A 13,740-nucleotide genomic window follows, 5' to 3' on the forward strand; every position below is an offset into this window, starting at 1 on the left:
ATTTTTTTATATATATATATAAAAAATTATAATATATATAACTATATGGATTTTTCCCGATATCAACCTAAGCTTTGTTTTTACTTCTACCCTCTCTAGACATGGGAAAAAAGATTAACATGAGGAACTATTTGTAAGAGAATACAATAGTTGTTGTATTCATCCAATGTTTTGAAAGAAAGCAGACCTACTTGTCACAACCTTTTAGTGTGGTGGGGTTCTGCAGACCTCCTGTTCTCATTGTTGTCTTATGGACTCTATCCAGCTCGTCCTTTTTTTTTTTTTTTTTTTTTTTAATTCATTACTACAAAAATTGTATATAGTACTTTAGCTGAGGCTTGCTAGCACAGCATCATGTTATTGCCTTGGGCTGCTTATGATCTACTGTAACCTTTAAATTGGATTCTCTGCAGCCACCCCCCCATTAAATGATGAATTTTCTAGCATATGCTAGTCTGCAGCCTATTTAAATTTAATCTCTACTATATTACCCAACTTAATGGAGTTATTTAATAGCATCAGTGTTGTTGTCAGGGGATTTTTTTTGCCACTCCATTCAATGTCCGTTCGTTCACAGTAATTTTCGGAGAACAGTTAATCGTGGAAAAATTAGGGTAGAGGAGACTTGGGTAATTTTTTCACTCCAAAATAAAGTCATGTTCTTTCTGATGGATGTCAAAACAGATTAGACAGACCTCCAGTGATGAACCTCCCACGTTCACCCTTCAGTGAACTGCAGATCAGCTTTATACCAGTTACAGCTATACCATGTTCCCTTTGTTTGCTTACAGGAATTTCACAAAAAGGATGCTAGCGATCCTAAAACTTAATATACATCAGTCTGTCTTTTTTCGTCCTCGTGCATTTCTCTAAAAGCAGGAGATTTAGATCACTTTGACATTTTATTCTTGTCTCTCTTATTGGCAAGACCGGGAATTCAAGTTGCTAGAAAACTTCTGCATCCCGTATATAATAAGGCTGAGGTTTTGCTGTTTTGGGAGGGGGGTTGAGAGCTTGTTGCTAAGACATTGCGACTGCATTAACCAGGAAGAATTCGTTGATAGTGGCTGGTGCGAAGCACAGAAATGAAAGACAACCCCAAGCTTCTGAGTAGATTTTCTGTCTGTACCTGGAAGCGGTTTTGAGCGATCGTCTGAATTCATCCTGAGATTCCCAGGGTTGCACTTTTCTGTCTTCCAAGTTGAGAGTGACACTATTTTGATATTCTGCCTCAACCCTTAAGGTGGTATAGGAGTTCCTCATTTGTGTATGTTGGGCTCTTGCTTTCTTCTTAGTGTATCCTGGTCAAATAAAATAGTCTTTGTGCAGCCGGTGGCCCTCGGAAAGGGTGAGGCTTTGCTTGTGTAGCAGGCTTTGGCTGCTTTTGCAGAGGGACGAGAGTCATCGTGAATTGCTTCCGTTGTTGTGTGTTCTTGTTGGTTCCACTAGAGCAAAGCTGAGACGTTTGTTACTTGGCAGACATGAGCCATAATCTGCCTCGACTGTGCAATAAGTAACAAAAATAAAAATAAAAAAATACAGTAGTGTCTCAATTTAAAAAAATTAAAGTTGTTTTCATATAAAATAGTGAAGACCTTCATACAAGTATCTGGGCATTGGGGAATTTTATGGCTTGGCAGTGGGATAATGTTCGTACTGCTATGACCATGGCTCTTGTGGATTCTACTAATGAGTCAAACTCATATGAGGTCTCCTGCAGTTGTGTAAGTGATGCTGAAGTCGTTCCCAAACTATTACCCAGAGCAGTCACGAGAAGCCTACAGAGACCTTTTTGCATCGTTTTGCTCCCAGTTGCCATATCTTCAGCTAGAACTATGTATTCTGTTACTTTTTCCACCAAGTTGTGCAAGCATGTGGTGGAGGACAGCTACTTAAAGTTAAAAGGTTTGGAGCGGGTCTATGGGAATATAGGAAATGAGGGGTTTTTTCACTTTCCCACTATACATACATGTGTACATACATACATACACGCTTTGTCTATGAACAAAATACTACTGTAGGACTTAGGAAATCACTTAAACCGTTCTGTTTATTTGTATGCCATAGAATATCCTGTTTTGCTTTCTGCCGAGTGCATTTACATTAAAATAAATGTTTAGTTTCATTACATAGTTTATGTAATTAAAATAAACGTTTAGTTATATAGTAGATACACTTAGGTTATACATAGATATACTTTGATGCAGTTAAAATCAATATACCAGTCTCTAGATTAAGAGATACACAGTTTAATTATGGTGTATTGAGGAAAAAAGTTCACATGTGCAAGTAAAATAATTATACTAGTGGAAAAAAAACCCATGCACAAACAAGTCTGTGGCTTAGGCAAGTCTGTGTGCTTATGTCTTTTTTTTTTTTTTTTTAAAGCCATATACTAGTCAACTTACTTAGCATTATGCAGTTTTAAAACTTGGTAAGGGGAATTCACATGCAGAAAGCTGTCAGATTAGTTGTTTCACCAGAGCTGATGGTCTCTGACTAAAACAGTAAGTGCTTAAGTAGTCTCAGCATCATGTTCAAGTGATTAAAAACTTGTTCAGGTAAGTATCTGTGGACTATTTAGTCTTACAAATCTTTGTACCTGCAGCTTAGGGTGGACTGTGATGAATAATTTTCACTTGAAAGCAGGGGAGTTATACTTGTGTGAAACGGGAATATGATGAGCATATCTCTAAAAACTATGCAAATCTATCCTCGCCTTCTCTAAAAAGGTATTGTACAACGGGAGCATTATCAGAGGTGTGTGACAAGGAAGATCAAAAGCACAGAACAGCTTTTGTAAATGCAATTAGTTAATAGATTTGAGACTTGTCAGGCTGGAAGAAAGGTAACTGAGAGGAACAGAACTTGTCTGTACATCAAGTGGCATGGAGAGGGTGAAGTGGGAACAGTTTCTTCCAAAGCAAGAACTAGACGGCATCAAACAAAGTTGCTAAGCATCAGACTCAAACCAGAAGAAATGTTTTATATGATGCATATGGTTAAGCTGCAGAATGCCTCGCCCCAGGCTGTGGTGGCTACTGAAAGCTTACGTGGCTTCAAAAAGCAAGTGGACATGGAAAGAAAAATTCAGACAACACCTGACCAAATGGAGGCCGGAACAATATTCAGAGGAAGTGGCGTTACGTGTTTGTCCCTTCTTGCATTCTTATCTATGCACCTGCCATTTTTTTACTTCGGGAGAAAATAAATGGAGTTTGTTCGGCCTGTTTGCCACTGTCAACACCTTTACTTTTGCAGAAACGTGACATCCTAATGACCACAGGTCAGTGTCTTGTTCAAAATCTGTTGTCTTTTTGCCACCATTATCCTCAGTTAATCTCACAGCATTTAACGGAAGGGAATAATTGTCAGTATGTAAAAGTTAAAAAAATGCTTCAGTGTTATCTTACTTTTTTTTTCCATTTTAAATCACGTTTCTTCATAGTTCGTTTTAACTTTATCAACTATTCCATGCAGGTGGAGTCTTTATAGTCTGTAGTTTATGCCTCCTTATGTCTTTGTAGTTTATGCTCCGTATTTTCCTGGAACAGGAAATCTGCAGACATCAAATGTATAGGTTCGGGAGGAAGCCCAATATATGGACTAAGGTTCAGCCATGTTGCTTCTGGGTGCAATGTTTGCAAACAGGCCTAAGAAATCTGAAATTCATTAATAACTTCCCAGTTCAAGACTGAGTATGATCCTTTACATCAGCACGCTGGCTGCAGGATGTGAACTGTCATTCCCTACAGCCATCATCTTCTCATACAACTGTGGAGTCTTTCTCTGGCAGCAGGAGGCAGGCAGAACAAATAGATAACGTCTCTTAAAACCTCTTGTTTGCAAGAAGGAGGAGTTGTGGACCTGAGGGGTAAGTTTTTCTGGATCCTGTTTCTCACCCCACGCTTTGGCTGATTTGTTTCCCTGCCTTTAGCAAGCCCCCCAGGTGCTTAGAGGAGCATGTGAACTCCCACTGACTTGGCGCTGTTCCTATTCTCAGCCTTGTTTTACCTGGCCAGTAAAACAGCTAGAGAAGGAAAGAAAGAATATTCTCTTAACTGGATCCAACTGCAAACGTCCCCATGAATTACTAGCTGTTTAAATGTTTTGTGTAACCAGTCCCAGGAACTGAAAGCGCTATCTCAAGTGTTTCAGGATTTACAGTTGGTCATGCCGAGTAACAAAACATCTCTGGAGGTTTACTTTCCTTGCTGATGCTTGGCTTCAGGGTGAATGGGAACAGCTGAAAGCCTGTTTATTAAAAGGTCTATTGATTTCCAAGGCACATTTGTAAGACAGTCCCTGCAAGTGTTATACTAGATGGTGATTTTCAGTTCTCATGTAATTAGCCTTGACACTGTCATCATCTGGAGTGTGATGGATTCTCCTCTAGACCGTGGCCTTCCCTACTGAATTCTGAGCTTTGTATTCTCCCATCCTACCAGTCTTCATCCTCAAAGACCTGCGCTGCTGCGTGGTTTGCTTTTTTGCTGGGTCTTGTTTTCTTTTCCTGTTAAGGGAATACGTGTGGCTCAAGCCCAAGTTGTGCAGATTGTATTGTGTTTGCTTTTCTTATATAAAGCTTGCCTCCACAGTATTCCCAAACCAATCTGTCTAGGAAGTGTCAGGGGTGAAAGGAGGAATAATCATTTTAAAATAATAATAATTGCACTTCCAAATAATCGTGTATGCTAGTTAAATCTGAGAGGTCCTGCTCCCTTGGGTTAGATAAAAGATACATAGGTCTCCTTGAACTAGCCATTGATAGATGACAGTCTGACATGAAATGCAAGAGCTATAGCCATTTACAGCACCATTATTTACAGTTTTAGAGCAGTAGGTGGAGATTAATACATACAGTTAAAAACTTGGGGGAAAATTTTACTTGGTGAGGATACAGTAGTATAGTAAATCTCCAGGAAAATATGGAGCTGTGGAACTAAGAGCAACTGGCTGTTGTGAAAGTTGAAAATGTGCTAAGATGCTGGGAGGGAGGGAATAGCTTATGCGGCTGTGGGTAAGAAGTAGCAATATGCACTACTGCTATAACCAAGGTAAAAATTCTTAAGAAGAAAAAAAATCAGACTTAAACAAGTTCATAGCAGTTGCAGATAAGAAAGGTTCCCCCCTGCCCAAGAACAGATTGTGCAGCAAAAATCTGTGGGATCTGTGGGATTTTGGATTATTTGATATACCTGAAATTATAACTTTTTTTAAACTAAAAAGATAGAACTAGACAAACTCATACAGGAAATAGTGAGGAACAGGACTAAGAAATGACCTCATTTAGGTGGTAAAACCCAGATACCTACTATGTTTGTTTTAATACCAGAATGCAAATTCTGTTACAGAACTGTTGTGCTGGGGGATGTGTTGCATGTTAAAAAAACCATAAATTAAATAAGTTAAACTTATCAACAGATAACAGAGAATCCCTATGAATGTAAATTCCATGTTGAAATAGAAAATGCGTAACACTAGTTGGCTCATATAGTGACACACAAGCTAAAGAAAATTACAGAGCTCAGAATATCTTTTAGGGCAGAATCCACAATAATGCGAGAAGACCATTTCTCTTCTTGCTCTCCTCCAAGACTCGGTAAGTGTCATGTTGGAACATAATGTAGCAATTGTTTTTGTTGTGGGTTGTTTTTTTTTTAATAAGCATCATAAATGGTATAAGACAATGACAATGTCCTGGAGCATTAAAAGCAGAGAAACAAGTCTTGATTTGGCATTGAGCAATGAATAGTGTCTGGTTCAAGGTGTTATGACAGCAAACCCACTTTATAGTCATTACCATAAAGTACTGAGATTGAACATCCTTGTAGGAGCATGGGAAAGATTTCAGCAAGTAATGATAACTGCAAAAGAAAACAAAATGGCTATGAGGAAGCTTGAGTACAGGAAGAGCCGTAGGAGTAAAGTGCTTGCAGATAATTCAAAGCTTGTTTAAAGGCAGTGTTTTAGAGGTTTGGGGTGAATAATAAGTGACTCATTAATAAAAATAAAAGAAGCCTTTAATCATGGTATTTTTTATTTCCTTTAAACAGCAGAGGAGACTGTTAGAACTACAAGAAGACATCATTCAATGTCCTGTACAGCAGAGGAATGTAGAACAGGGAGGAAACTCTAGCAAGTTAAATTAAAAGCACTACTAAAATGTTTCAGAGGCATTAAAACCAGAACTATTACCAGAAATTGAGAAATATTAGCTGTGATACATAATTAATGGCTTAAATTTGCCATCACTCTCAGAGCAGTGAAAGGTGGCAAATGTAATGCTGGTTTTTAAAGGGTAATGAGAGGAGCCAGGAAACTAGCAACTTATCCAAATTCTCTCCCTGCCCTGTCACTTAAAGCTATTTTAAATATAAGTTGGAGACTAATAGGATATGCCACCTCCATGAGAAAATGCAACTCTTGTACAGAAATGCCTCACAGTGTGGGTGAGGGTGCTAGCCCACTGATATTGTGTACTTGGAGTTTCAGAAGTCCCGGACAAATTCCCTCGTGCAGGTCTGTGAATGAAACTAAGCTAGCACGAGTAAACAGCGTTGGCTTAATAACAGGCTAAAAAATGGGAAACAAGGGAAGATGTGTTCAGTTTTCAGAGCTGGGGGAGGTTACCGAGTCTGTGCCGGGGCGTGTACTGTTAAGCACATTCATAAATAGAGCAATGTGAGCTAAAACCGACTTTAGGAAGTTGCAGAAGGATGTCACTGCATCAAATAACTGTGCAGAAATGGCAGATGTTGTCAACAGAGGCAAAGTAATAATCACAGGTAAAAAACATTCCTAATTATGCATGTACAATGATGGTCTTTTAAAACAAGAGAGATTGTGTCTTAATTAAGCAGTTATTTGAAAGCTCACTCCCAGGAGTCAAAAGGCAAAATATAGGTTGAAAGAGGAGAACCAAGAAAGCATCTTAATTCACAGTAGGCATCTATAGTATATCTACATGGCAGTTTCTTTTTTAGAATAGATAAGGAGGTAGAGAAAGTACCAAGAAGGTGATAAGAATGCTTAACGGTATAAAAGAAAGCTTAAAGGAGCAATTAAATAGACTGGGATTTTTCAGCTCAGAAGAAAGTGAACTGAACTTCAGGTTCCTCATTAAAGCCTTGATAAAAGCTGGTTGTTCTCCCAGCTTTCAGCAGACAATGGCTCTGTACCTTTCCTGATTTTAAGCTGTTTCCAGTAGTGCACACAGAAGTAGGATAGTGGGTCAGGGTGACCTCTGGGTTGATCCAGCTGCTCTGACGTGACAAAATACTTTCAGGCTTCATCAAATGGTGTGCCAGGAAAAATAATATTTTAGTAAGTATTGCAGGTTTCTTTTCTTTAGGATAACTCATCATCTCAATAATGGACAGTTCAAACAAGCTGTGCGGATTTGATGTTCAGTGACCTCGGCTGGAGTGATGCCAGGCAAAAGCAAGAGCTGCCTTCTAGAATATTTCTGTTGACACATTTTCCATGTAATACCTGTAGCTCAGATGGCTTGTGATGTGTCGAAGCTTTAATTATAATGCAAGACCAAGTCTACTCCTGCTCTGTAGGAAGCCGAAGCCAATCTTTTCCTGAAAGGATACCGTCCTCAGCCAAACTTCAGAGGAGGAACTGCTGCAAAGTCTTTCACACACTATTTTCTTTTGTGGGTCTTGGCTTTTAATTTTAAGGATAGAGTCTTAAAATGACTTACCCAAGAAGATCTGTGCTCTTAGGATAGTGGTTTAGGCTGCGGCTCTAGCAACATTGCAGGTAGCGTTTGATATATCAAGAAAAATCTAGCGTGGCTCATCAAGTATGAGGCTGCGAATGCCCGCCCGCAAAATCAAGGTTGCTGTTGCTAGCCGCCTGTTCTAGAGTGGGGAGCTTAGGTGTTTATGTAAAAGGAGCTTGCCATGCCCACAGAAACTCATAATACTTGAAGGTTTGGGACATAGATGTGCAAAGAAGAATTTCCTTCTGTAAGGAAACGTTGTCAGGCTTCTGAAACACAGAGCCAAAGCAAACCCTGGGTGGATGGAGCAAACCCTGGACAGCAAAGCTATATAATTACATGTGCATGCAAAGAGGACTTTATCTTTACCTATTAACTATGCAAAAAGTTGTGAATAACATGCATCTGGTGACCTGTGTGGATCATTCAAAGGCTAAAACATTTGATGTCTCAAAACTCTTTGGGCAGTGGCCAATTTTCAGAATTTATTAAATGAAATGTTATTAAAGGGGTGGTGGAAAGCATCCTGAAAAGTGTTCCTGTATACATACTTGGTGGTTTGGTTTTTTTTTTACAATTTAAGAGCAGCTGTAAGTATTTTTGTGAGTCAGAAGAGGGATGAAGCCAATGTTCATCACTTCGCTTTTTGATGTGATCCCTTAGTGTGAAAATACATGTATAAAATTTTAATCCTCATGGAAAATTGAGACAGTGACAGTAGAAAATTAGTGTTGCCTTAATCCAGACCATGATTTATTGTGCTTAAATTTCTAGCCTACATGCCATCATCGTCAAGTACCCTTTTCAACTAGTCCGCACATATAGATTTGCTGTCTCTGCATAAATCTTGGCTTTTTTAGGCCTCAAACTGGGCTTTTTATTTCCCATGTCAAGCCAGCAAGGCTCTTGATGAATTCTTACCCTTCTCTGGGAAGACGTATGACCAGCAGTGAACACAGCAGTGACGTGGCTTTCTACAAAGTAAACCAGCATTTATTAGTACTCAACTGGCACACAGCCGTAGACTTCTGCTGCTGGTAGGGCAAAGCCAAACTTAGACTTGGGGCTCGCGTGCGCTGGAAAGTTAATGCCGAAACTTGGTTGTACATAGACAATATAGAAACTCTCCCATATGGATGTTCATGGCCTGTAAGGAAGGGGCATCTTCTGGTTGTGCAGCTGGAGTGCGGTGCTGCTACGTATATCCAAATGGGGAATTATTTCAGCTTAACTGATGCTTTGTGAATTTACACCCCGACCTCCTCACTGAGCTCTGTGCAGACAAGGCCGGAGGAGTGCTTCTGCCTTCCTCGTTTTTTCCTTCGATCTTGTCTACCCTTAGAAAAGCCAAAGCTTTCTTTTCCAAGCTCTTTATGACTAGCCGGTCATTAATTTTGGTTAAGTCAATGGGAATTCTGCTGTCTCTCCCAAGGTACTAATTCCTAAATTAATGATTATTTTCATTTTTGGTGTGTTTCATTGCAGTCTAAATACCTGCGTGCTAATTATCTGTCTCCTTCCCTTACTCAAGTGAAGAGACTAACACATACCTACTCAGTGCACAGGAAGGTGAAAAACTGGTAATACTCATAAAATATTGGGAAAACTTCTAACTTCTTTATCAAGATGTATATTTTGGAGCTCTGTTTCTCTGAATTATTTACTTGGTTAGAAGGGGTTTTATTCTTCTAGCTTTCATCTGACTCTGGTAACTGAAAGTTGAGCTCCGACAAGGGTTTTTATCTCCTTGTCTGTGTGTGATAAAACCTCTCTTGATTTACTAGCAGTGCTGCTTGAATGGCACTGAACAATTTTTACAGGCTAGCCTTGATGTATCCAGTTCACAGCTAGTGCTGATTGAATAGGAAGATATTCTAGCTCATTAATTTGTTGGGTGTTGCCATGAAAAATTAGTTAAATATGTATGAAGCAAATTTTGATGTCAATAAAGGGAAAGAACTTCCATGTCTTCATGCTGTTGTCAGTGGTCAGACTTTCATGTTTGACTCATCTTCGGCAATATGAAACACGCTCTATTTCACTTTTATCAGTTGGCTGCAAAACAGCTGCTTCTCCCCACTTCTTTCCCCTTCTCCTTTTATTCCCCTTTGCCTCACCATTTCTTTTTAGTTTACTGATTGTCTTGCGCAGAAAGGAGCTGCAGCACACTCAGCTAGCGAGTCTTTGAAACAGTTAAAAGAGATAAGAGATGTATTTGGGTTGGCAAAGCACCCTGGCCATTGGAGCTGGCGGTGCTGGGCTGCGCAGAGCTGTGCATTTTGTGTTCAGAGGCCAAAAGTCAGCCAGAGTGCAGCATCGAAAATGAAGTTTCTTCAAAGCTGCGTGTTCTGAGCTTGGGGATTTAAGCTGGAAGAACAGACGGTCTCTCATCTGGTAGTATCTGCTTCCACAGAGTTTATTTTCTAATAAATGGGGAAGTCCTTACGGAACTGAGATTCCTATGGGGACTTGCAGTTTGACCAGCGTCAGCAGCTTAATGAGTAGTTCTGGTTAATAATTAGTTGAGCGATACCATAATATAAGGTTTCGGTAACTGCTGAGACATCGATCTGAACAGTGCTTCAGAGGTTACATATTGTTTACAGAAAATGAAAATCCCCTTCCCTAACTCATTATTTTTAATCTATCCTATTACTGCTAGTCAGTCCTCCTGCAACTCAGTAGTGCCTCTTGTGACATTCATCCCAAGGCATTTCATAAAATGAACTAGAATAAATAGCTCCAACAAGCCAAGCTAAACAAGCAGGAGAGAGAAGAGTGGAAAACCATCTTGGCGCTGCCAAGTGAGGAAGGGAAGTCGGGATCTGAAGACCTCCAGAGCCTAAAATCTCAGAACTGCAAAGTCTTGCATATGAAAATCACCAACAGGCTGGTGGCCCTGGACCTCGAGGCACAAGTTGAAAAGGAGGGTTCAAGCAAAGGGCTGAGACCAGCAAAGTGGGGTCGGGTAGAGTCGTCTTTTCCTGGGACTGCAGTGAAAAACCAGTTCAGGCATCTCTTACTTTTTTTTTTTTTTTAATTTTTTTTTTAGGCAAAGTCTTGCATATGAAAATCACCAACAGGCTGGTGGCCCTGGACCTCGAGGCACAAGTTGAAAAGGAAGGTTCAAGCAAAGGGCTGAGACCAGCAAAGTGGGGTCGGGCAGAGTCGCCTTTTCCTGGGACTGCAGTGAAAAACCAGTTCAGGCATCTCTTACTTTTTTTTTTTTTTTTAAATTTTTTTTTTAGCTTATTTCATGACACAAAGATAGGACTGCTATTTACTGCTTATTTTATGTAACATTTCACCAGGCTGTTAAAAAATATCTGGTATTTATATTTCTTGACAGCTGCATATCACACCACTTGATGTTTATATGATTGTTGGTAGAGGGATCAGACTGAACTAGCTTAGTGTCCCATCGGATTTATTGCTGCTCTGAAGGGGCTCGTTAGGCTTTCCCTGGGGAAGGGCAGGGTGGTATAAAGGGAAGTTATGCAGCATTTTAGCTTCCATTTTAAAAAGGCACAGTGTTTGCCTGTTTTGTTGCAAAACTTTAAACTTGACCTAATTGTATTTAATGCCTGCCCACGTATTCGGGAGCCTAAACAACATGGTTATAGGAGCTATGTTCTGGCAAGTTCCTATACATTAGACAGAGTTACAGACTACATGATTTATTGTATAGGAATATTCTATCTTGCGATCTTAGAGAATAAGCCGTTTATTGGCTTGTATTTCTAAACCCTAGTCATGTTGTGGTTAGGGATATTTAGCACAGGCTGATGTTTGTTGTGAAACAAACTGGAGAAGATCATACAAACACTTACTTCATCGTCTGCAAGTGACAGATTATGGCAGTGCAGCTGTGAACTTTTTCAACGGGGGGGAAAGGATTTTACCCAATTAAGACATTGGTCTGGTAATCTTTCCCATTATCATGAAAAATAAGAATTTTAGAACTGAAGCAGAGTTTTTTCACAAGAAAATTAACATCTTAAAGGAATAAGATTTAATGACAAAATTGTAAATATTCAGGAGACGCAACTTCTTTGTATTGTAACTTACACATTGAAAATTTAGTTCAGGCAAGAGCAATGAGGTGTGAAATGTTTTGTGGGTTTTTTCGTGACGCTGAAGAAAGTGTACTTGGGGATTCAAAAGTCTTCTGACAAATTCCTGCAGGAACATCTGTTGTGGTTAACCGTCACCAGGGATGCTTTGGGATATCGTGTGGTGAGATGAGACAGGGTATCCAGCAACGCTGGATGGGGATGTAGTAAAAGAAATCTCAAGGGAGGTTTACTTGCATCTTTCCTCTTTTCAGCTTTATTTTTTGAAAGAATGAGACTTGTGTTATTCATTTGTCCATCCGTTCCACCTAATATTTTTTGAGCCAAACTCGGAGAAAAGGGGGGAAGCCTCTTCCATTCCCACAGCTCTCACCTAAGCGGGATGGCAGAGGTCAAAGACCGAATCGGCGCGGCTGAAACTTCAATTCGCATGTTCTGTTTAGCAGCGGTGCCCTTGCAAGCCTCTGCGATTTGTTGTTTCTTGGGAAGCAGTGCAGGGAGGGGAGGGGGTTTGAACCACTGTGGTGCAGGGAGGTGAGATGGGAGGGTGCAAATCCATGGGTAATTAACCTTCCTTAACTTTGACAGCTCACGAAATAACTAATTTTGCTAGGTGCTGTACTTCTCAGGGTCAAAATTTACAATCTCTTACTGGACAAAACTAAATGGCTTTGCACTTGCAACACTGAAAACGTGTTGTTTTGTTTCCCAAGTTTGGTGGCCGTGTTGGGCTGCAGGATATAGGTAGGTTTTCACAATATTTTCCCTTGAAGTAGACAACCGCTGTGCTATAGATTGGGTGTTGCGTATGGAAGATCGCTGCGCACCTTAGTTAATTAGAGCTTTTCGTAGTTCTGGCTCTCGCTGCAGTAGCATTCACTCTTCACTGCTCTGTGTTTTGACACACTTTCGTTGCTGAGTGAAGAAATTTAGGGTGTAGAAGTGTGCTGCTCCTGTTTTATGTAGAAGGAAGGCTGACCAGCCATCAGTGCAATGACTTTTTGTGTCACGTCAAACCACTCCAGTTGACTTGCCGGCATCCTTCAGGCTAATGCCTTCTTGTGCACTAAATTTTTACTGCATATGTCTCTTCCCTGTAAAAGATGTACAGCATTCCTTGTTTTCCCCAGTAAGTTGTGAAGCTTTAATGCACTTATTATCTTCCTTCTGAAGATATCAACAGAATGTAAATGTATATTTAAAACTGACTGATTTCATGCAAATGTCTCCTCTGTGTAGGTACGCTATTCTTTGTGGGCAGTTATCGGAACATGAGAGTATTCAGAAGCGTATTCAAACTGGATATGTTTTTAAGGTGAGTAGAACGGACATGCTGGTTTTTGTGTAAGTATTGAACAATACTTATTTCTGTAGTAGTAAGTTAGGAAAATTGGCTGCACCTTTTATTAGGGAAGCAATAGGTCTCAAAGAGATGCTATGAGTGGGTGATTTGGGCTGAGGAAGGCGATTCCAGCGACGTGTGATGAGGGTGACTGGTCTGGCTCTGCACTTTTGCACACTATAATCTCAGAAAAAAGAAGGAGGAAAGTCTTGCAAATAAAATGTATGTATATGATGAGACTGAGAACTTGAAACATGAAATTACCATGTGGTAATAAGATACAGCACCAACTCTTCTTCAGTAACTGCCTGTGAGCATGCTTGCACCCTCCCATAAATGCAAAGCAGTTATTTTTCAAAGAGGATTTAATCTGCCTCAGATTCCTTTATTTGCCTTTCATGCACAGCGGGGATGTTACAGGGTAAGAGGATGCATCTGGAACACTTACTACAGAACAGGCCACGTATAATTATTACCTCGTCAGCTATTGACATGACCAGTAAGTTGGTTATGTCAAAGCTCTGAAAAGGTGGTAGAATAAAATGAAGGGCAGCTTCATTTTTTTTGTGTGTAGTAATTCTTGTCTCTGAGGC

At 40.0% G+C, this 13,740-nt stretch overlaps 1 protein-coding gene across 1 annotated transcript in view; it reads left to right on the forward strand.

The window, feature by feature from the left end:
- Nucleotides 1-13,740, forward strand: part of RMDN3 (regulator of microtubule dynamics 3) — a 40,568-nt gene that overhangs the window by 17,396 nt on the left and 9,432 nt on the right. The window contains exon 7 of the mRNA XM_009283710.1: nucleotides 13,045-13,120. Coding sequence (XP_009281985.1) covers nucleotides 13,045-13,120 — 76 coding nt within the window. The remainder of the gene's footprint in view (nucleotides 1-13,044; nucleotides 13,121-13,740) is intronic.

Source organism: Aptenodytes forsteri, unplaced genomic scaffold, assembly GCF_000699145.1.
Source record: "Aptenodytes forsteri isolate BGI_AS27 unplaced genomic scaffold, ASM69914v1 Scaffold535, whole genome shotgun sequence".
In the NCBI taxonomy this organism is placed as follows: Eukaryota; Metazoa; Chordata; class Aves; order Sphenisciformes; family Spheniscidae; genus Aptenodytes; species Aptenodytes forsteri.